Consider the following 22,667-nt stretch of genomic DNA (forward strand, 5'->3'; position numbering starts at 1 on the left):
TTCAATACTTATGTTTAAAAAGACGATTAAATTGTGGACTGTAGCTTTCTTTTTTATATGGGAGTCTTTTTTTTATTTAATATTAAACTATTTACAGAAAATATACAGTGTGTTGGTTTCTCTTCGAAAAGGATGTGAGGAACTTGACAGGTATGGGAAGTTTGCCTTTAACTCTCACATGTGGTTAAATAAGGAGTACAGTATATTGAAGATTGATCGGTATAACGTTGGCTGAAGAGGTCTCATACCTGCACTTCTTTTGCTTGTTTTTCCTTGTTTAACTGGCTTTTATCGGTATATCTTAAAAGTTATTAACCTTATAGAGGCCATTGGTTCATTGCTGATCGAACACTGCTTCATATTGTAAAAATAGGCATATTTGTGTTTACTGAAGCAGGTAAATATCCATATTTTTCCAAGTATTTATGTGATTGTGCAGCTTTGTTATAGGTATGTATATGACCTCGGTGAGTGCTTCCAGAAGTGTATTTGTAATATTCAGTCTTAAATGAGTATGAGAAGTATTTTTTGTTTTTTAAGCACTTTTGACATTGTGCTGTATCATCCTGGTCTCATAAGACACTGTTATGCTCCATCAAGGTGAGGTTTAAACTCAGATGTTAATCAATAATCTCCACTGCCTTCCCATAATGGTTTCTTATGCCTTCCAAGAAACACAGTCAGGCATCGGAGAGGGGCCAAAATACGGCTGTGGTGATTAGTCACTGCATCAGCGGGCCTGGCCGCTGCCTTACAGAGAGTAATGAAGTTACTGCTCTGGCCGGATGTGACGCCGCAGGAAGGGGCTCTGGTTTCCGCCTGTCTGGGAGGATGCTGAGCTGACGATGCTGGAGCTGTGGGTACCGCTTTAAAAAGACGGATGCAGACCACGCCCTTCCGTTTCCCGCCGATAGAGGGCGCTGTGTCGACCAAAGCCGGCCCGTCAGCAGCAGCCTCATCTCACTGCCCTTCCAGCAGCATCTCACCTTCAATCTGCCAGACGCACATCCGCCGCCGCACCCGAGAAGGAAAATAAAAAACGCACAAGAGAGAAAGACAGCGTCAAATAAACCAAGAAGGGGAATCGAGCAACATCAGGGACGGTTGTTTTAATAATGTAGGGGATCGATTTGCGGTTTGACATCTAATTTAGCCCGCCTCACTGCGACAAGAAAACACCATCCAGCTGCGCATTAATAAATTGCCGCCTGTCTCAGCTCGTCGGGATAAAACCGTCCGACCTCTCCACCGTCCTCAGAGTCCTCTCGACAAAGAAGGACGAAGTCACTGCGCAGCCCTCGTCGTTTATTTTGACGGTCAGATCAGGCCCCGATCAGCGACTGCTCGCCTCCAGCCTCAGCAGCATCTTTCCTCCCAGCAGAAAGCAGCATCCCTCCTCCTCCTCCTCCTCCTTCAATCTGCGCAATGGCCGATGTCCCAGCGGAGTGCAACATAAAAGTGCTGTGTCGCTTTCGCCCCCTGAACCAGTCGGAGATTCTGCGAGGGGACCTGTTTCTCCCCAAATTTCAAGGAGACGACACTGTCGTCGTCGGGGTGAGTAAAACGAGGCGCTTTGTTGTGCATCCAGGCCCTTCATCAATAAATCATCAGCTCGACCCAAACCCTCTATTTGAGTTGAGGACTGGCAGGAAAACACGATGATTGGTGCAGCACAGGCAAATATCACACCTTCCCCCCCGAAATCAGTCTTTTTCTTTACAAGACGACACATTAATATGTATTGTTGTTAAAGTGCGCAAACTGGCCTCGTGCATCAGCTGACTGAGGTCTGCACCGTGTAGCCTATGAATGAAACCTAGCCAGCCTATCACCTTATTAGCATTAAACGTATGTTATGATGCTTCTCTAAAGAGATAGAGATGCCAACATGACACAGCTGCAAATTGCTGTTTTTTCCTGCTCGCCTGTATCACTCAGTTATGACTCTATATGAGTTATCCCGATTCATAACACACATCTCATGCAACCGCAAAATGCAATTATCAATGAATGTAAAGTATTTTCCACACTGATATTGATGGGTCCAGTCAATAATTCTGGGTGTTAATTAGTCTAATTAACCGATTGTTAATGCTGCCATGAAGGGGTGGGTTCATTACTCAGCTCGTGCAGACGGTGCAGAGGTGAAGTCCAGTGATGATCTTTGTATTAGATGTTGAAGTTTGGAGAAATGGGGGTTGCTGTGCTGGGCGGACCATTATCTGATGATGCTGCATGTTTTGTTTAACCTCAAGATTATCTCATGTTTGTATGGGATGATGCACCAATTCTATACAAATCATGTACAGGTATATACATAATTATTCATAATTCACTACCTGTTAATTCTCTTAAATAGCAAGAGAGCATGAAATATCCAAAGTCTCTAATGTGTGGTTGCCACTGTTTTGTTTCAGTGGGGACACTTGAATTTGATTTGTGTTACAATTACAAATCACATTATTTTAAGTGCCATTTATGTGACTTTTGGGGGCAGCGATCTGCCTCATTCACTAATTTCTAAATAAAAACTCACCTAAATTGAGTTGTATTGGAAATAACTGAAATAATCTGTCCCTCCTTTTTTTAATACTGTTAGGTAGTTTTGGTATTTTAATTATGGACAAAAATTAGGTTTGATAAAATGGAGAGTTTGTTGCGTAAATGTCTTTGAGACTAGTGATTTGACCATTGCTATGAGCTTCACATTTGTGTTTGAACTTCAGGAACATGAATTTGAATTAATCCCATCACAGGAAGCCAAAATCATTCCAGATTCCTCCAGCGTAAAGGCAAAATGAAATGCCATAGGCTTGTAGTTCAGTTTAATTACATCATTGTCTGCACATCAGCCTGTGCAGGTACGATGAACTGTGGCTACACAGGATTGTAACATAAATGTCATGAAGTTCAGTTCGGTTGCCCCTCTTTAGATATTTTATTTTTGGCCAAGCACATTGTGTGTGAGGGAGGTTATAAAAAAACATAAACAGAGTCCATGAGGACGACATGCAGAGCTGAAAGGAGAGGAAACTTTCTCCAGTTGCAAAGGAAACATCTTGACCTTCCTCTCTCCCCTCAGCATGACGATGGACAGTGGAATCAGAAAGTGATCTCACTAATTGCTTGCAGAGAGGATCAATAATCATCCAGTGAGCTCATGCATCACTGACTGACCTGCTTTCTCTTGTCTCTGCCTCCATCTGTCTGTCTGTCTGTCTGTCTCTTTCTGGCTTTGAAATTTTCAACATTTTTTGCCTCATTCACTCTCTCTCTCTCTCTCTTTCTCTCTCTCTCTCTCTTTCTCTCTTTCTCTCTCTCTCTCTCTTTCTCTCTTTCTCTCTCTCTCTCTCTCTCTCTCTCTCTCTCTCCTTTGTGGCTGCCTCTTTGGTCTCGTCCTTGTCTCTCCTTTGCTCATCCATTTCCATTTTTATGTCTCTTTCTGTGCCTCCTCCCTTGTCCTGGGACTGAATGTCTCTGGTAAATCACTCTGTCATGGGGGCGGTCTGCAGATGAGTCAATTTGTTAATGACATTTAATACGGCTCATGCTCTGGCAGCTCATGTTATTGTGTTGCATTGTGGCCTCTGTATCAGATGGGACGGTGACATTCAGGGCTTTAATAGCCCGGTTTCTGCAGCGAGGCTTGTCAGGGCTGAGTCACTCGACTGTGTGTGTCACACAAAGGTTGCTTGATTTTTTGGGGGGGGACAAATTTTGAGATAGAATATATTCCTGTGGATATATCCTCCAACGTTTGTGTTGGTTCAAAATATGATTGTCCTGTATTAAGTGAAATTCTTTCTGAGAAATTAGAGAGACACCAAAGTCGTTCCCTCTCTTCTGTTCGACTAGCATCTGTAACTCAGCGTATTGTCTTACAGAGACGTTATTTAATCTGATTATGTGAAAAGCTGAAACTAAGTTTACAAGTTTATATTCTTTATAAATGTCTATTTAGGGCTTTACTAGGCAGTATAATTTGAGCATTTCTCATTTTTAGGAATAGTTCAACATGAGTTAGGGGCGGCTGCGGCTCAGGAGGTAGAGCGGTCGTCCACCGATCAGGAGGTCGGTGGTTCGATCTGGCCTCGGCAGTCCACATGCTGAAGTATCCTTGGGCAAGATACTGAACCCCAGAACTGCCCCCGATGCTGTGCCATCGGTGTGTGTATGATTGATGCCACTTTCATACTTGTCCATTAAATATGAGGCTACAGCCAGGACGTGTTATCTAGCTAACAAAGATGTTAAGAGTTGTTGTCTTCACTGTCAGATAATCACCATTGCAGATGAAAGTCTATCAGACATGACTCTGACGTGCAGACATGGCAGTGAATAACCACACTCCATCACGAGTGAGCCGTACAAACAGGAGTAAACAATTCTAGCAAGTAGAGGAGATAAACAGGATGCAACTCCAGGAACATGCTTCCATTGTTCAGAAAGCCTGATGATTAACATGATTGACATATGTCAGAGTGACAGAGGCTACACCTGATAGCATCTCAATCAGGTAATGAACAGTTCGTACTGTCTTTCACGTGACTTTGTTCTCATGTGGCTGTTGTGTAAAAGAGCGTTTTGTTTAATGACCTTGGACTGTTATTTGAAGTTGCCAGGTCCTGGATGAAATATGACTCTGACTAGCTGGGAGAAAGCAGCACTGCAGAGCTTTCTCACTCTGCTGATATCATCTTCTTTTGTTGTGCACTTGCTGTCGGGAAGATAACAGCAGCATCGTGCAAACCATCCACAAACATGGTAGCAACACAAAAGCATTATCAGCACACCTGCATGTCCAGATTAGATCATATTGCTTTTTTAATACCTCTGTCATCGTATATACTGTGTGTTGATATGCGTTAAGTTACCACACTGTAATTCAAAAAAATGATCTCTAAAGTTTTCACATGATAACAGCGATGTGTTGTGCTGGACTGTAGCATTAATGTGTGTTTTCCTACAGGAGATGAAAGACTTCAAAATGGCACCCAGTTTATGAGTTGTCAGTCAGTTTCACCCACCTCATGACATCATTTCCCAAAGTTTGGACTGACGCCTAGCTGCTGCAAACCAGATTAAAGCCTTATTTTAATCAATGTTTTAAATAAATTGTGTGTCAGATGATTCTCCTTAATCAGCACAGCGTCATTCTTATGCCCTTGTCTAATTCCAATATCTAAGATGAAATGCTGAACCTTTGAGTTATTTGACTGTGCCAAAAAATGTGATCATAATTTGGAGATAACCAACTTTATATATTTAGTGTTTAACTGTTTGTTGTTGGTCATGGTCTCTACAGGGGAGGTCCTACTCGTTCGATCGAGTGTTTCCGACTAACACCACCCAGGAGCAGGTGTACAACACCTGTGCCAAGCAGATTGTCAAAGGTACGGAGAAGCAGCCACATTGAAACACGTCAGATATTTGAAATATATGTGCTGTGGTCTCATTTGTCCTTCTGGTTTTCTCATAGATGTTCTGTGCGGATACAATGGCACTATCTTCGCATATGGACAAACCTCCTCCGGGAAGACTCACACCATGGAGGTACAGTATTCAGAGCAGTAAAATGAACCAGTTTATTCAAGTGGACATTAGTATTACCCAGCCAGTCAGATCTAAAGCTGCATACCATTGGAAAGTTTTCTTGTTTTCACTCTGGACTGATTACAAATTTACATTATTAAGATTAAGTTCAGTGTTAACAGAAACTGGTGGCACATATTCGTAAGTCTTTCATGAGTTTTTTAGTGACACTGCTTGGTCTATATTTTGTTGGCTTTTGTTGTTCTACCAGCGTAGCATTTTCTGTTGTCTCTACCAAGCCTTTTGCCGTCCTTCGCTTTGATTTAACAGACATTTTATGAGACTTGAGAGGTATTATTGCGTGAAGTCTCCATTAATCTTTGACCCAGGATGGCTTTCACGATCTCACTTGCAATCATGGCTTTTTCATGACTTCCTGTGTCAGGGCAAGCTGCACGACCCTCACCAGATGGGTATCATTCCTCGCATTGCTGAGGACATTTTCAACCACATCTTTGCCATGGATGAAAACCTTGAGTTCCACATCAAGGTAGCCTTTATGTCTTATGTCGTGTCATTTTTCTTATGTTACAATGTGTTGGTATGTGTTCGGACACAACAACAAAAAGCTTATATGCGCGTTTACTAAATCTTCATTTGGTGATTAAATTTGGTTCCTGATTTTTGTTTCTTGCCCAACAGGTTTCCTACTTTGAAATCTACATGGACAAAATCCGCGACCTTCTGGATGGTTAGTGCTAATGAGCTCATCATGAGTCACCTGCAACAGTATTTTAATGCACCGGTTTAACTACTGCATGTATTTGTCGCACTTTGTTCTAAAATTCCTCAAAGCACTCATCATTGTAAATGTTCTCTACTTTTAGTGACAAAGACCAACCTGTCTGTCCACGAGGATAAGAACAGGGTGCCATATGTCAAGGTTTGTGCTTTGTCTGTCGTCTTTTCAGGCAGAAATCTGTCTGTGTGCTGCATCAGATCCATGATATTAAGCCTGCCTCTCTCTCTTCTCTCTCTTTTCTTTCCTCCTCTCCTCCCTCAGGGATGCACTGAGCGTTTTGTCTCCAGCCCTGATGAGGTGATGGATGTGATCGATGAGGGCAAAGCCAACCGCCATGTTGCTGTGACCAGTGAGTCTTTATGTTATTTGGACTACAAAAAACCTGCCCAAAAGACAAATGCTTACAGTAAAAACATTTTAGGCAGCCATTTTGAGAATATAATAAGTTCTCTCATTCCTCTGCTTCCGTATCAGAGCGCGAGGTCGAGTCTCTCTTCTGTGCCAGCAGTAGCGCTCACAACTAGTTACTGATGCGCGATGTGACAGCTGAATTCACGCAGCCTGTTATTGTGTCTCGTTATGTAATGTTCGTGTTGTGACCCGCTCTGATTTTCAAGCTTCATTCATTCCCATAAAAAGAAATAAGATCCTGTCAGATGGACTTCACTCTAACGTAATTGGCAGCAGTTGACAAAGCAGAGCAACATCTCTGCCCGGAGCCATTATCTCAACAAAATCCTTCCTAGTAAGAGGCAGAAGCAGCTCTCGCTCTTTTTGCTCATTTACTGAACTAGTTTCACACTGCGGTTTACTGCAGTATTCAGTATTTATTTTTATTTGATGTCACAAAAAATAGGAGAAATGAAAGCCCTCTGATCTGTAATTCCTGCACCTGCTTTTGGCCTCCGTGTTGCTGACTCACTCCTCTGAGGTCCAGGACCAATATCTGACTAATGGCTCCGATGCCACAGGTTTACAGGTCAGAGTGGCGCTCTAGCTCCATCGTTTCTTTACAGTGTAAAAATAACACGTGACCTTATTACCAGATTGTACTTCATGAGATCTATAAAGATGTTCCAGCAGTGTAAGCATTCGTCTTACTGTTGGTGGGACTGCTCAGATTTGTGGGAGCTACACTGAAAAACAAAAACAAGCTTCACTCCATGTTTCTTTTTTGCTTTTTGAACTGAATAAGTTTCAGTTACTGCTGTTAAGACATATTTTTTATTGCAGTGGGGGCATTACAGAGGGTAAAAATACAATAAAGAAACTCCTCTGAGAATTGTCTGAGCAACAAGCCGGTGCAGCATATTCATTTATTTCTTCTGTGCTGGAGTGGTGCTGACTCACAGGGCTGAGGCTGACTGAAGTGATCAAGGATCAGAGGAGCTTTAGGATTCAGTGCTCAACAAAAAAACCAGCACTGCTTCACTGTAATAAATCTCAACCTGTGCACGTCTCTTTTGTTCAGAGTTAATGCATTTTGTTTGTTCCTCCTCACATCAGACTTTCTGTGACATTTTCAATAAATGAGTCAGTTGATTTTGTCCTTTTCTGAAAAGTGATGGACAGGATTAGAGCTGCGTGCATCTGTTTGACTGACACTGTCAAAGTGTTGTCTGAGCAAGTGATGAACTGAGCGATACGTTACAGTGCTAGAAACTCAAATGGTTATCTAGTTGAGATTAAATATTCAGTTAATGCAAACAAGGAAGAGTTAATTTCTATAAAAATATGAATCCAGAAAGTTCCTCAATAAAAAGAAGATAAATAAATAAATAAAAAAGAAAGTCCATTTCCGCCTTAAAACATAAAGTCGTGCCACATTAGTTAATTTGCTTCTTATTATTAACCACAAACACTGCACGATTCAACACAGCGTCCCAAGAAGTTAATTTAGCTATGGACTAATCAAACACTATTTGTCTGCTACATCTCAATTAACGTGTCACGCCAGTAGAACATTTTGTAAAGTACGTTTTGAGCCGCAGCTCCAGACATTTAATGGTTCGTACATTAACATTCCTGCTTCCCAGTGCGAGTCCCTAATCACCTTAAGCTGAATCACTGCAGCTTCCTGACAATGATAATCGGAGCCAGAGAGATGAATCACGGGTCAGAGTGAGACTCTCCTTCAAAGTGAAGTAAATTGACTAGACCAACTGTGATGAAAAAAAGAGTAAAATTGAAATCACCCTTATCTAATATAAATGAACTGGTCTCTCAGATCAAAGACAACAAATTAATTTCAAATATAATTTTCCTGTGCTATTCAGAAAATGTTTGAATCAGTAATACTTGTGAACAGGAATAATAAGCCCTCTGTATGTAACTGTGATGAGGCCTGGAGAAGCACAAAAACACTGAATCTTTGTTTAGAAAGCAAGTTCTTCATTTGCATATGGTAATAAATTGTTGAAAGACAGCAAGGACCCTACGTAAGGCAGACGAATCTGAACGTTTTATAATAAATAGTAATAGATATTTTTGTTCAGCAGAGTTTGAATAGAACGATTACTCAGCTGCAGACTGTTATTGCCTTTGAGAATTCTGCATCATGTCTGTAAAATGAAAGCGCAGACTGCTCGTCGACCACAGGCTGCTACGAAAGAACATGGGCTTCATAAATGATCCATCCTTTGAGCTGATCTCTGAGCAAGCCAATAAAAACACCGTCTGACCCAACTTACACTCTTCACACTGAGCTGCAGCTTGTGCTCTGGCAGGAGATGCAGAGTCCCTCGGTGCGTGCAAGATCTCTATGAATATTCATTTTGGTCTGTGTGTTAAGGCTGTAAGTCAACAGTGTCTTTGTAATGGGGTCGTACAGCAGCCATAAATACAATGTATGGACTTGAGGATTGTGTGGGCTTATTTGTTACTTGGATTTTATGTAGTTGTGAGGGAGATGATGGAGGTGTTGCATTATAACTGGATGCCAAAAGAAATTTCTTCATGGTGACAAATGAAATAGATCTTAAGCCTTTAAAAACGAAATTTAGAAATAACCCACAATGAAAGTAAGTCTGTTCAGTAGCGCTGAAATAATACAAAACCTTTCTAATGGTAATAACAATCCAGATCTGAAAATGGACTATGGGACTTGTGTAAGGCTGCACTCCTGAGCAGGACAGTCTTCGCTGTTTCCTGGTTGATGTCTGCTGACTCACGGTGCTGCAGAGCGGTGTGCTGACAGCAGACTAATGGAGCCACACTCTACAGACACTGAGCCGATGCCCTCAGATATCATCTGCAGAGAAACCTGAACTTACCGTCTGAGAGGAGCGCCGATGAAGAGACAGACATTTAGACGAGTACTGTTTGTTATCTGCGCTCTGCGAAATGATGATATCACTCTGCTGCAGCAGAGAAAAGACGTGGAAGGTTTCAAACGCACAGATACATTATTTCAGATTATTCTGCACTCGACAGGAGAGGCATGTAAATAATAGTTTGTATGTTTCGTACAACAAGGCTTCCATTTACATCTATGAAGATCACCATGTTTGGAAGAAAAAAGACCTAAATGAAAGAAACAGTGTTTCCACTGATGGCCTTTAAGGCTTTAAGGCTAAAATTTGATCCGATCTCAATTGTGAATTCTTAATCCTTAACAAAACAATCAAATCTAAACCAATTTTAACACCAATTTAAGAAGAAATTTGTATCTGAAGTTACAACGCTTTGACTTTTGCTCTCCCAACTGTTGTGTTGCTTCTGTCTTTGTGCAGACATGAATGAGCACAGTTCTCGCAGCCACAGCATCTTCCTGATCAACATCAAGCAGGAGCATGTGGAGACCGAGCAGAAACTGTGTGGAAAACTGTACCTGGTGGATCTGGCTGGCAGCGAGAAGGTGTGACACACTCCTGGGGAAAGATTGTTTAGAAACCAGCAGCTCCCAACCTGCAATTCAGCTGCTTCAAATGACTTCATAATGACTGTTGCCGTGCTTTTCTTCACTCGCTTTGTCTCCTCCTTTATTCCAGGTCAGTAAGACGGGAGCTGCAGGCGCCGTCCTGGATGAGGCTAAAAACATCAACAAGTCTCTTTCTGCTCTGGGAAATGTCATCTCTGCCTTGGCTGAGGGCACGGTGAGCCATTTTCACCCTACCTCCCCCTATTTGTATAGACAGTGAGGCTGTGTGCCTCAAGATTTACAGTAAAACAGACTGGCAGAAACCTAAAACGGATTAAAATAAAATAGCATTTGGGAATTTTAAATAAACTAAAACACATTTAATTTCCATTTCTACACCTGGAAGTGTGCTGTTAACCTCCAGGCTCAGACACTGTTGCAAATAACCCTCTCATTTCTAACACTGTTGTACATTAGCTGACAGTCTCTCCTTTGGACTTGTTAATGAAATGCATCCTGTCCAGTATCCGCAGCCTTCCTTCCTTTCTGCCAGCTCAACAGGTTTGGCCGTTAAATGCCAAACCTTTCCCCGCCAATTATAACATTAGTTGGATGCGACACAATCAATCTAACACTTCTGACAGCGGTTTTGGGTTTTGTTAGAATCCAAAATAGAGAAATCAACTGGAATGGGAACATTTTGGCTGAGTATAATCTGCTGATGAATCACTGCAGAAGAACAAAGCAGGACTTAAAGGCATTTCTTTCACTCTTTTGCTTCCAAATTGATCCCCCCCCCTTCTCTCTCTCTCTCCTGTTCTTTCGTCTGTCCTCTCTTCTTTCTCTATCTTTCTTCTCTCTGCTTCTTCTGCCATCATCTCCCCTCTCTCCTTCTCTCTCCCTGCAGAAAAGTCACGTGCCGTACCGCGACAGCAAAATGACCCGCATCCTGCAGGACTCCCTGGGCGGGAACTGTCGCACCACTATGTTCATCTGCTGCTCTCCTTCCAGCTACAACGACGCCGAGACCAAGTCCACTCTGATGTTTGGACAACGGTAGATACACCTGTGGATACAGTCGATGCATCTTTGGACAGAAATGATAGTGAATGAGATGTGACTCAGTTTCAAGTGCTGCCATCTTTATCAGTGAGGACTCAACAGATTTTACCCTTCAAAAGGAAGGCAATGAGCTATTCTTGCAGTGACCTAAAATCCAAATAAGGGAGATGCTAGCTTGCACTGCCCACTTGACATTACACTTCTTATATTCTTATTTTGAGGAAATAGTCACCAGGGAGGTATGGATCTCTTAGTTAGAAGGTCTCAGGGACAGAATTTTACCTTACCTTAGAAATGATAATCAGGCATCATAACTGTCTTATCTCTGTCATAGTTTCCTCTCATACTTGATCTTGGAGCCTTAGCACCAACATAAAGCTGAATTTTGGGTGAATTATCCAATAGAACTGTTAGTTAAGCACAAACACTGATCATCCGTTGTTTTTCTTAGTTAAAAAAAAGCTGATTCACAATTCTCTCCTGTGTCTCCTCGTCTTTGTCCTCCTCTGTCATAGTGCCAAGACCATCAGGAACACCGCCTCCATCAACCTGGAGCTGACGGCTGAGCAGTGGAAGAGGAAGTACGAGAAGGAGAAGGAGAAGAACAAGACTCTGAAAGACACCATCCAGAAGCTGGAGGCTGAGCTCAACCGCTGGAGAAACGGTGGGATTGGAGCGTTTTTTGCCTTGTTTCAGCTGGATATCTTGTCTGCTGACATTATACACAAAACTCCATTATTCTCATGTGTCTGTTCCTCTTTCCTCTTTGCCCCTTCCTCCCTTCCCTCAGGAGAGGAGGTGCCTGAGACCGAGCGCACCACGTCAGATGTGGTGAACCGTTTCGAGCCCGTGGAGGAGCGCCCCACTATTCTGGACAATGACACCTCCTCCATCGTGGTCCGCATTTCCGAGGAGGAGCGGCAGAAATACGAGGAGGAGATCCGCAAGCTGTACAAGCAGCTGGATGACAAGGTTCAAACACAAATGAACACTAACATACACATTACAACAGTTACTTTTTTCTGTCTCCTCCATTTGTAAATGGAAAACAATCATGGACAAAGGAGCTGAAAACCTATGAAATTTTTATTTCACATATACCCATACATTCATTTAGAAATTGAATGAGGTTTGTATTATGATAATGTCATCTTCATGTAGGATGATGAGATCAACCTGCAGTGCCAGTTGGTGGAGAAACTGAAGCAGCAGATGCTGGATCAGGATGAGGTCAGTGCACAGAAACTCACTCACATAGATACATACTGTGTCAAGCTTGTGCATGCAGGGTGCAGGATAACAAGGGGTGCAGACCACAGAGAGAGGAGGATATCAAGGGACAGGTGCAACCAGTCAGAGCTGGGCAGATAATCAAACAGGTGGGAAACACACAAAGACAGGAAGTGAAATTACTGAAATCAAAAGAGAGGAGAGGTACGTATTTCAAAATAAAACAGTAAGCAATTAATGACATGAAACAAAGAAAAACAGAAGTATTGTAGACACCGTATGCACACACTGGCTATGTTTCAAAGGATGTTTACTAATTCTAAACTTGAATTTAAATCCAAGCTTCAGCTTTCAAAGAGTCCCTTAAAGAACTGAAGACTCAACAAAATGTCTTAGCTGAAGGGCTTCATCTGTCTGCCTCCCCCTGTCTTTTTCCTCCCTCCCTCCCTCCCTCCAGCTCCTGGCCTCATCCAAGGGCGATGGAGACAAGGTCCAGGCTGAACTCGGCAGGCTGCAGGTGGAGAGCGACTGCGCCAAGGCTGAGGTGAAGGAGGTGCTGCAGGCTCTGGAGGAGCTGGCTATCAACTACGACCAGAAGAGCCAGGAGGTGGAGGAGAAAGGCCTGCAGAACCAGCTGCTGGCTGACCAGCTGTCCCAGAAAATGGTACGTTTTCAGAGGAATGATGTGAATGTGAGATTGACAGAAGGAGAGCTACAATCAGAGACAGCAGGAGGAACAGAAGGACTCAGTCAGTTGCTGCACTGCAGAGACAAACACCTGCAGAGCAGCTCCTTTTAGTGGAAAATACTGCAGGAATTATATGACAGTCAAATACTGGAGAAGGTGTTTTTCATCAGGCTTAATGTATTTCAGTCCCATCATACACATGAACACTGAGATGACTTGAGAAAAACATAATTTTTGCAATGCAGAGCTGTTTTCTGGTTAATCTGAGCAATCCCACAAAATTTGATGGCATTTTAACAAATAGATGGAGCTAGCATCCTTATATTTTAAAAGGCCATAAATTAGTGGGTGACTCAAGAGTCTGACTTACAAGAAATCTTGCTTGATATGATATATATTAGTATGGTCTCCATCACTCAGTTGGAGTAATCTTTATCACTGTTATATTATACTCAGTGGATCTCCTGCTTTCTGGATGTGGATGTACATTACACATTTTCTGATGGAGGTATGTGGCCTCTGGGTGCTTTCAGATGGACCAAGTTAGTGCTTCACTAATGCTCACTGTGTCTCTCTTCCTCTCTTTTTCTCTGTAACAGGCCAGCCTGATGGAGCTGGAGGCAGAGCTGTCTCGTATGCAGGAAGTGAGCGGTCAGCAGAGGAAACGCATCGCTGACGTCCTCAATGGTCTGATGAGGGACCTCAGCGAGTTCAGCACCATCGTGGGCAACGGGGAGATCAAGCTGGTGAGTTTGATCACAGTGTAAGAAGAGGTTTAGATTAGAGTTCAAAATGCACATATACTGTTGGTGCACTATACAACACATGATAGAGTGAGTGTGTTATTGTGTCCCCTGTATGTCCTGTTCCGTCCTCAGCCCGTGGAGATTAGCGGTGCAATCGAGGAGGAGTTCACGGTGGCTCGCCTCTATATCAGCAAGATCAAATCAGAGGTGAAGAGCATGGTGAAGCGCTGCCGCCAGCTGGAGAACATGCAGCTGGAGTGCCACCGCAAGATGGAGGAAACCGGGAGGGAGCTCTCCTCGTGCCAGCTCCTCATCTCTCAGGTGAGGGATGGAGGGAGACGGACAGGACTGGAGGGGAAGGGATGGAACTGATGAAAGGCTGCGTGAATGAATCATGAATGAATCACAATTATGAGTCATGGCTGAGTTTTTTGGACTTTTTGTAAAAATTTCCTTTGTGTGCGTTTGTGTTCGTACAGCATGAAGCTAAGATCCGCTCTCTGACGGAGTACATGCAGAGCGTGGAGCAGAAGAAGAGGCTGCTGGAGGAGAGCCACGACTCTCTGAGCGAAGAGCTGGCCAAGCTGCAAGACCAGGGTAACACAAACACACACACACACACACACACACACACACACACACACACACACACACACACACACTCAAATACTGCTGCAGAAATACTCACTCAGTTGCAGAATTCATGTGCAAGCAAAATAGTTCAGCTATCTTCTGCTTACTTTGAACACAGATTCACCCATTGTACACTGTGATGAATGCTCACCGTCTCATTTTCTGCCACCAGATAACTCTCTGCTTGAGGAGAAGGAAGGAGAGAAGGGAGAGACTGAGGATGGAAATGTGAAGGTAAGAAACATTGTAAGGAACCTTGAAACCTGAGAATATTGAATAAAATGGATTGAAATTCTGACATGAACATCCTCTCACCCCAGAACAGGTGAAGCACTTGTTCAGACATTTTGCTCCAAAGAATAATCTCAAACACATAATGTGTTTTTATTTTATTTGCTTTCAAGTTTTCTCTCCTGAAGTCAGCATCTTTGAAGAGACGCTTGCTCTTTTCATTTGCAGAAGATTCCTCGTCAGCAGGGGGAGTCTCACCGTGGCCTCCATCACAAGCAGCTGGCCCGCCTGCGGGATGAGATCAACGAGAAGCAGAGGATCATTGACGAGCTCGCTGAGTATGTCAGCATCTTAATTAGTTCTTTCTATTCACACAAAGATACTGTAGATGTCATAATTTCTTATTATTAACCATTGTATGCCATTTTTATTACCACTAACAATGTTGCATCTTTTCATACAGCATACACAGGCGTTAGCTAACTGTTAGCTCGCTGTATATTCATTTTAGTCTAACATCTTCCATGTGTGCTGTTATTTCACTCCTCCAGTCGTAACTCCAAGCTGGAGCTGGAGCTGGCTCAGGTTCGTGCTGACTTTGAGCGCCTGAAGAGTCAGGACAGCACCAAGAGCGAGCGCCTGGAGGAGCTCTCGTAAGTGCTGGGCAGGTCCATTTTCTCACAATCACAAAGGTCTGAATATAGAGTACTTTATACATGGGATGAAAATGACATCCCAACAATAAGAGTCAGCATGTTGTATGATTTCTGGTGCCGTTTTCATCATGATTTAAGTGGAGGATGTGAAAACATTTATGGATAGAATTGACACATTTCAGTCTCCCTCCGCTTTAGTTCCAGCAGAGGGCACTCTGAGCTACACATAGATATTACTTTTTCCTGAACTACATGGAAATAGTGTCTTTTTCCTAATGATGTTTTTGCTCTTTCTGTCAGATTCCTGCATGAGCGCCACGAGCAGACTAAACAGGACTTGAAGGGTCTGGAGGAGACTGTCGTGAGTAAAATACAGACTGCTCTCCGTCCACCTCTGTCTTTCTGTAATATTGTCCCCTGCTGCGTCTCTCTCTTTCCTCAGTCTGCTCTTGTGTCTTCTGTGTAACCTTTCTTACATCACAGCATCCAGAGTTGTCTTCTTAACCTCCCCTCCATCTGTCTGTCCTCCAGGCCCGCGAACTCCAGACCCTCCACAACCTGCGCAAGCTGTTCGTTCAAGACCTCACGTCGCGGGTTAAAAAAGTAAGCAGCTCAAAGATGATAAGAGAAGGCAGCGACTGGGGAAATTTTATTTTGTAATCATGCTTAGTGGGTATTAAGAAATCTGTGACCTCAATATTACCTGATAAACCTCAGTAGGAATAGCAGCAACATCTTCTATCTCTCTAATCTCCTTGACTTTTTGACATCATGTACGTGACACGAGAAATTCCCTCTTTGTGTCAATCATTGGATTAAAGATCCAACAGAAAGCTTTCTACTACAATGAGGCTACAATGGCACATTTTATTGTATATACTGTATGTATTGATAATTGAGAGCTTGTTCCTCAGTGGAAAGTCTTCTCACAGTAATCAGGGAGTCACTGATATTTTTATAACAATCCAGGTGTTACAGTCATTTTCTGCTGCCAGACAAAAGAAAACATCTTCCTCTACTTTGTTTTCTATTTATTTTTCTCATCTTCCTCCTTCATCGTCCTCTCTGCAGAGTTCCGAAATGGAACCTGATGATAGCGGGGGGTCTTGCACCCAGAAGCAGAAGATTTCCTTTCTTGAGAATAACCTGGACCAACTTACAAAGGTTCACAAACAGGTGAGAAACACGCAGACAGGATGAGAGGAACAGCAGCTTTCAGTGATGTGAACACAGTCTGCACAAATTGTTTGTGACATAAAGAAATTTTGCAGTTCTCGACCTTCAATATCCTTTTTTTGGTGACCAGTGGAGGTGAAGAGCAAGTTAGATGTGACTAAATTATATTTTAAGCTATAATACAATTTAGCTACTTGACACTGTGAGTGTTGTACTTGGACACGTATTTTCATTCCTTGAACTTCCTCTGATTTTCCTCTTCCTTCCTCTTTCTTTAATGTTCCAATTTTCCTCACCATGTCATCTCTCACCCCTCCTTCCCCCACTCTTGCCCTCCCCCTCCAGCTGGTTCGTGACAATGCAGATCTGCGTTGTGAGCTTCCAAAGCTGGAGAAACGTCTTCGGTCTACTGCTGAGAGAGTTAAGGCCCTGGAGACTGCACTGAGGGATGCCAAGGAGGGCGCCATGATGGACCGCAGGCGCTACCAGCAGGAGGTCGACCGCATCAAGGATGCCATGAGGGCAAAGAGCGCCCTGAGGCGCCCCCATGCAGCACAGATTGGTACTGCGCTGTTCTAGCTTGCCTTTGGGAATTGCCTTTCGTGAAGTGTCTGAAACGCATGCTATTTTGAACAGACTCTCCTTAATTAAACCTATTTGGTGAGCAGTTTCACCCAGTTTCATAATAGTTGTACCGTACCTTACGTGGCTCTATCATCCTGACAGCCAAGCCAGTGAGACCAAAGCAGCTGCCCGTCTGCTCTCCCACCAACCCGTTCTACACTTACATCCGTGCCACCGAACAAGCCAACACCTACAGCAACGCCCTCTTCCAGGGCAACGCGACACAGCCGAGCTCCGCCAGCATCAACTGCAACCCCAACTCTGTCCAGAGCAACACGTGAGTTTAAATCTTTCCTTCGAGCCACGCTTGCTTTAAAGTCAGGTCTGTCCATAATGATGAAGAGTTTCTACTGGTCTTTTTTGAGGACAGGAACTGATGAGTCATGCAGTTATTGTTATAACATGCAGTTATATATATCATATATATTGTGTTTCTTTCTACTGTGTCTGTCTTCAGATTTTTCAAACTACAGGATGTGTCTCCTTCACTTGTAACGTCACACACTGCGCTTGTATTTGACTGTTTGATTTTCTCTGTGATGTTTGTCAGAGTTTCCACAGCATTGGGCTACAGAGCAGGCAGATATAATGGAGACATACTGGAGTCCTACCCACTCAACATTGACAATGGTAAGTAGAAGAGTGCACACATACCTGACTCCAAACTAATGGTCACATATGTACAGTATACTGTATGTGTGTGTACATGAACGCATCAACAGTTTTTATCATGAGATCCTTGATAGTTATATTAAGCGTATAAGATATTTACTGTCAGGAGCCCACTGTTCCTTGTTTTTGCATAGTTGCATACGTGATCACGCTCATCAATCAATGAAATCAAACTATTGTTTTGTTTCCAAAAGGCAACAGCATCAGTGAAACGAGAGACATCAATGACAACAGGTGAGGATGTCAGTTACTGACAGTTTACAGTAAACAGAAAGTTTGAGCTGTTTGTTTCTGCTCACTTAAATAATTTAAGACTAGATTAGAATAAATCTGCTCAAACCTCATGCAGGATTTTCAGTTCTGTCATGTAAAGTAAGAATGGGTGAATTTGTGTTGGAGCGTTGGAATCGAGATGAAATGAAAATTCAGCATTTTTCAGTTTGATCCCCTTCACATCCTGGGACTGTTATGAGATGTCCAGTAGGAGTGATAAATGATTATGACATGATTGGTTCTGTCCAATGATTTTGTGTGTTACCAGGAGTGATGTTCACTGCGGCAGCGAGGTGGATGATTCAAACAGGCACTACATCATTCAGCAGGAGACCGCTGCAAGTTAATGCCATGGTAACTAATAAAGGACACTGTCAACTCACCTGACTGAAAGCTTGAAGAGTCACACAGTGATGTTTACTGCATGTTTTCATACCATGTCAAAGTATAATTATCATTGCATTGTAATAATGCAATTGTAAGAAGGGATTATATTAAAAACTTTCTCTTGAGGCATTCATGGATAGTCCTTCAGAAGAAAAATTTCAAACTAGATCTTAAAACAGATTTCGGTGTTTTCTCCAAACAATGACTTTTTTTTTTTTTTTTTTTTTTTGACTCTCTACAGAAGATGACCAAACACTGTACCTGTCCAAGGACCCTCCCCTCCCATCTGCATGCAGCCTGTCTCCCTCCACTGCATCTCTGATGAAGATGAAGATCTGTAGCCCCTGTAGTCTTCTAACTAGGTGAAGCCCCTCCTGCTCCTGTGGTGACCTCTCACCCTCAGTTTTGGGGTCCAGTCTTTTCAGTCCAGGCAGTGCAGGAAGTGAATTAAATCAGATTTGTTTGTTTGTTTGTTTGTTTGTTTTTTTATAAAATACAGAACTTTCACATATCGGCATATTCAGCCAATCAGTTTGTCACCAGACATCGCTGATGCTGATTACCTCCTGAGGTGGCTGAACTGAAACTGGACTCTATCGCTGATTACTTAGTACACTCATGTTGTAAATAATAGTGCTGTATACTCCAGTAGAGGTTTTTGACCAGCAACTGTTTGTGTGATTGCACAGCCTCCACCGTCCCCTGCACACATCTCCTTAAGGGCATCATGTGGATGACATACTGTAGGCAGACATGACCTTTTTCTCTGTCATAAATAAGAGCATAGTGTGTAACGCCAGCTTGTAACAGAAGATCCACACTCTGCATGCATGTCGCTTAGCGGGTTAGCTTTCAAATCTTTGCATGTGTCCTGATTCCAGTCAGGAGCTGGTATGCTGCGAGTGAAGCGTCTGATCGACTTTGACAGATGTCACACACATGCACACACAGAGCTGGTTTCCCTTAATCCTGATCCTGGTCTCAATGCTTTAGATTCTAGAGGACAGAGCACATAAGATGGAACATGCTTCAGGGAAACCCAGCCCAGACTTCTGCAATCTGTATCGAGGAAACCTTTTGTAACTGCTTTGATACTGTGATGTTGCAGCTGTATGATGCCATTGTACATTTCAGGTAATGCTGCCCACATCTATTTAATGTGGCTCCTTCCCTGCATTGCACCCACACCTTGTGAGTCTTCATATGAGCCTTAACAAGAGCTGATTTCTCATGATCAAACTAACACACCATCACACGCATACATTTGTAATTACTACCTCTAGAGCAACTCATAATACACTTATTACAGTATACAAAGATATCATCCTTTTAAACTAAAGTTGCAACTTTAGGACATCAGTAGCTGTACGTAGATTTAAATGCTCTCATCAGAGCGGTAGTTACATTCTCCTGAAGGTCATTCATACATAGACTCCTTCTCCATCACATAACAGGATCAGAGCTGGGTTGAAAGCATGCTTAGAAAGTTGGGGTTCACCTCGTCAGGCCAGGTCACACAAAAGAAGAGTATACTACACTGATATTCAGATATTTTCCTAAACTCTCTGGTGCTTGATGCATTTCCCTGTTTGGCACCTCTGAGGCAGAAATGATCATGTCTGTCTCCTAATGTACAGTTACACTATTGACAGAAATCCTCTGTGTGATCAAAAAAAGTGAAGTAGCATCTCAAACCCCTTTAAGACAATATGGAAGTTATTCAGTGATTCAGTGCTTTTTCAAAAGTCCAGTGATGAGGGAGCGTCCCAGCTGAGCAGCCACCAGTCTGGGATGAACACACTGTTCGATGGGAGCTTGTTGTCTGTAGCTCAATTTGTGCTGTTACTCTTCTGCTAGAAATCCTGACCAGCCAATCAGGATAGAAGAAAGCAGCATGTCTTAAGTGGGCGACAAAGAGATGGATGTGTTTGAACAGAGCTGAGTCACTGATTAAAGGACAGATTGAACCTGAATCAGTCGTTCTTAAAGGAAACCTGCATAACAACCAACCAGCTGTTTCATTTGTATTTCACTTTTGATCTGATCAGATTTTTCAGAGCTTGATGATGAATCTATTCACATTTGCAATTTTCTATTGAAAACTATTTCTCTCTATAAAGCTCAGTGTACTTTATGGCGTGGCTGGACTTGTCCTATGTGTCATTTAGCTCCAAGAGGTCATCCCTAGTTGCCTGATCCATGACAGCCTCATTCATGACGTCACCGCTCTGTCTCATGCTCTTACCGGCATTAACAACATCTCAGGGCTTCACATTCACAATCACAGCCACCGTGGGCCACCACCACCGTCTTCCTCATAGACTTAAAACCATGTGACTGCTGGTGAACAATCAGGTCAGTGTGTGTTCTTCGAGGCTTATCAGATGAAGGGGATAATAAATCTAATATCAAACAAATAACATCATTTTATACTTAGTCTGTAACATCTCCATTCTAGCACATGACATCTAAGATTTTAAAAATCCCTCCACCGCCCCTGGTCAGACCCTACTGTACATGTCCAAGCAGACCCTCTATTTGATATCATGTTTTACGTATAATCAATAATTTGAAGGAGGGGGAAATGTGTACTATATTGTCACCTGCTGTTCCATTGTCTGATTTCAACATATCTACAATACCTGTGCTATATATTGTTAATCTTGTAAGTAAAATAGTGTGCCATGACATAGTAAAATGCAAAAGAAAGGTACACGCTAACTTTGTTCAGAGAAATGTTTGTTTTATTTATTTCTGTATGCCTATACTGTAGCGTCAACATGATTATGTGAAGAATCACCGTGCAAACTTTCTGTATATATAGACTCATCACTATGCTGTATTGTATGTGAACCATTGTGTTGTAGTAAAAAGTTCAATAAACCTGTAGAAAGGAGTTTGTAGAAGGGAATCATTTGGGTCCAGATGATTGATTGAATATCATGAAGGAGAAAAAGAGAGAGAGGGGAGAAGTGTGGAGTGCAAGAGGCAGCTGAAAATGGCTCCATCTAGTGGATGGAAAACAACCGTGTATTGACAGATATCTGAATGAAAAGCTACTTTATTGGCTGACTGTCCCTTTTCTTTCACCACATCTTCTTTACGAAGAAACAGCTGCCTTCAACTCAAACTACAGAGGGAATGATCCTAATTAGTGCTGAACAATTAATCAAGATATTATAAATTATAATACAGCCAAATGCAATATCCAAATTGCCAGAGTTTTGTGATGAAGGTAAAATGTGACACAACATACCATTGTAAAAGAAGCACTGTGGTGCTATAGAGATGCTCCAACCTACAAATCACACTCACCAGATGTAAGGAGAAATGCTTATTTTGTTCAGACCCCAGCCAGAATCACATCATTATATTTTTTCCTTGAAAATGAAATGCAAACATCACCATTTGCACGAAAAACACAAGTCATCTCACAATATCTGGCAAAATAATTGCAATTCGATATGACTGCAGTTTCAGCTTTATTTAGAGTTAAAGAGAGTGAAAATACCTTGTTTTTATTATATTAACTGCAACTCCACTGAAAACTATGATTTTACCGCTGTCAGAATTAGCTTGCATGTGCGTTGGGTGCTCTCTGCTGTTATTACAACCTCTGACCTAAACAGGAAATGGATTCTCAAACTATGTTGTGAAAGGAACCTCTGCCAAAAACTGACATGAAAAGCAAGTTAGCTGCTTCTGCTGGAAAGCAGTGATGAAATCCAGAACAAAATGAATCCAAGACTCAACAGTACAGATACCGTCTCTCATATTTGCCCACTGAAATCATACTGGAGATGTCCAGCTGATGACATCGCAGGACACTGAGGAAAAAGTCTGTTTAACAAGTCTATGTTCCACAGTCTGAAGGTCAGTCAGGCAAAACATAAATGCAATGTGTATTTTATGGTGGGAATGACAAACTCTGACAGTGTGAGACTGTTAAATGTGAATGGTGATTGTTCTCTGTTTGACCGCTGTCACCACCCACATTTCTTAAATTCTGCTGAAATGATGAAGCTCTCATTCTGCAAGGAACTTCCTTTGTGACCTCTTATAATAAGCTGCTCTTCATCGTTCCCACGAGAAAGGA

General features: G+C 42.5%; 1 protein-coding gene across 2 annotated transcripts; it reads left to right on the plus strand.

The window, feature by feature from the left end:
- Positions 1–913: 913 nt before the first annotated feature.
- Positions 914–21,467, plus strand: kif5aa (kinesin family member 5A, a). 2 transcript variants are annotated; one of them, XM_070967806.1, is made up of 29 exons: positions 914–1,554; positions 5,306–5,393; positions 5,480–5,553; positions 5,978–6,082; positions 6,235–6,283; positions 6,420–6,475; positions 6,596–6,683; positions 10,066–10,190; positions 10,324–10,428; positions 11,101–11,249; positions 11,771–11,919; positions 12,046–12,227; positions 12,417–12,485; positions 12,943–13,149; positions 13,773–13,919; positions 14,052–14,240; positions 14,399–14,516; positions 14,725–14,786; positions 15,012–15,121; positions 15,335–15,436; positions 15,740–15,800; positions 15,971–16,042; positions 16,511–16,615; positions 16,961–17,177; positions 17,342–17,516; positions 17,790–17,869; positions 18,106–18,145; positions 18,453–18,538; positions 18,813–21,467. In XM_070967806.1, exons 1-28 carry the CDS (start codon positions 1,426–1,428, stop codon positions 18,529–18,531), a joined length of 3,132 nt encoding a protein of 1,043 aa, XP_070823907.1. In that variant the 5' UTR covers positions 914–1,425; the 3' UTR covers positions 18,532–18,538; positions 18,813–21,467. The 2 variants fall into 2 exon arrangements, with proteins under 2 accessions (XP_070823907.1, XP_070823906.1); XM_070967805.1 differs by having other exon boundaries at positions 18,816–19,047.
- The last annotated feature ends 1,200 nt before the right edge of the window (positions 21,468–22,667 follow it).

Source organism: Chaetodon trifascialis, chromosome 8, assembly GCF_039877785.1.
Source record: "Chaetodon trifascialis isolate fChaTrf1 chromosome 8, fChaTrf1.hap1, whole genome shotgun sequence".
Classification (NCBI taxonomy): domain Eukaryota; kingdom Metazoa; phylum Chordata; class Actinopteri; order Chaetodontiformes; family Chaetodontidae; genus Chaetodon; species Chaetodon trifascialis.

Coding starts and splice junctions, on each gene's coding strand:
- kif5aa (XM_070967806.1), top strand. CDS start 1,426: ATGGCCGATGTCCCAGCGGAGTGCAACATAAAAGTGCTGTGTCGCTTT. Junction 1,555..5,305: donor ACGACACTGTCGTCGTCGGG/GTGAGTAAAACG, acceptor TGGTCTCTACAG/GGGAGGTCCTACTCGTTCGA. Junction 11,920..12,045: donor GCTCAACCGCTGGAGAAACG/GTGGGATTGGAG, acceptor CCCTTCCCTCAG/GAGAGGAGGTGCCTGAGACC.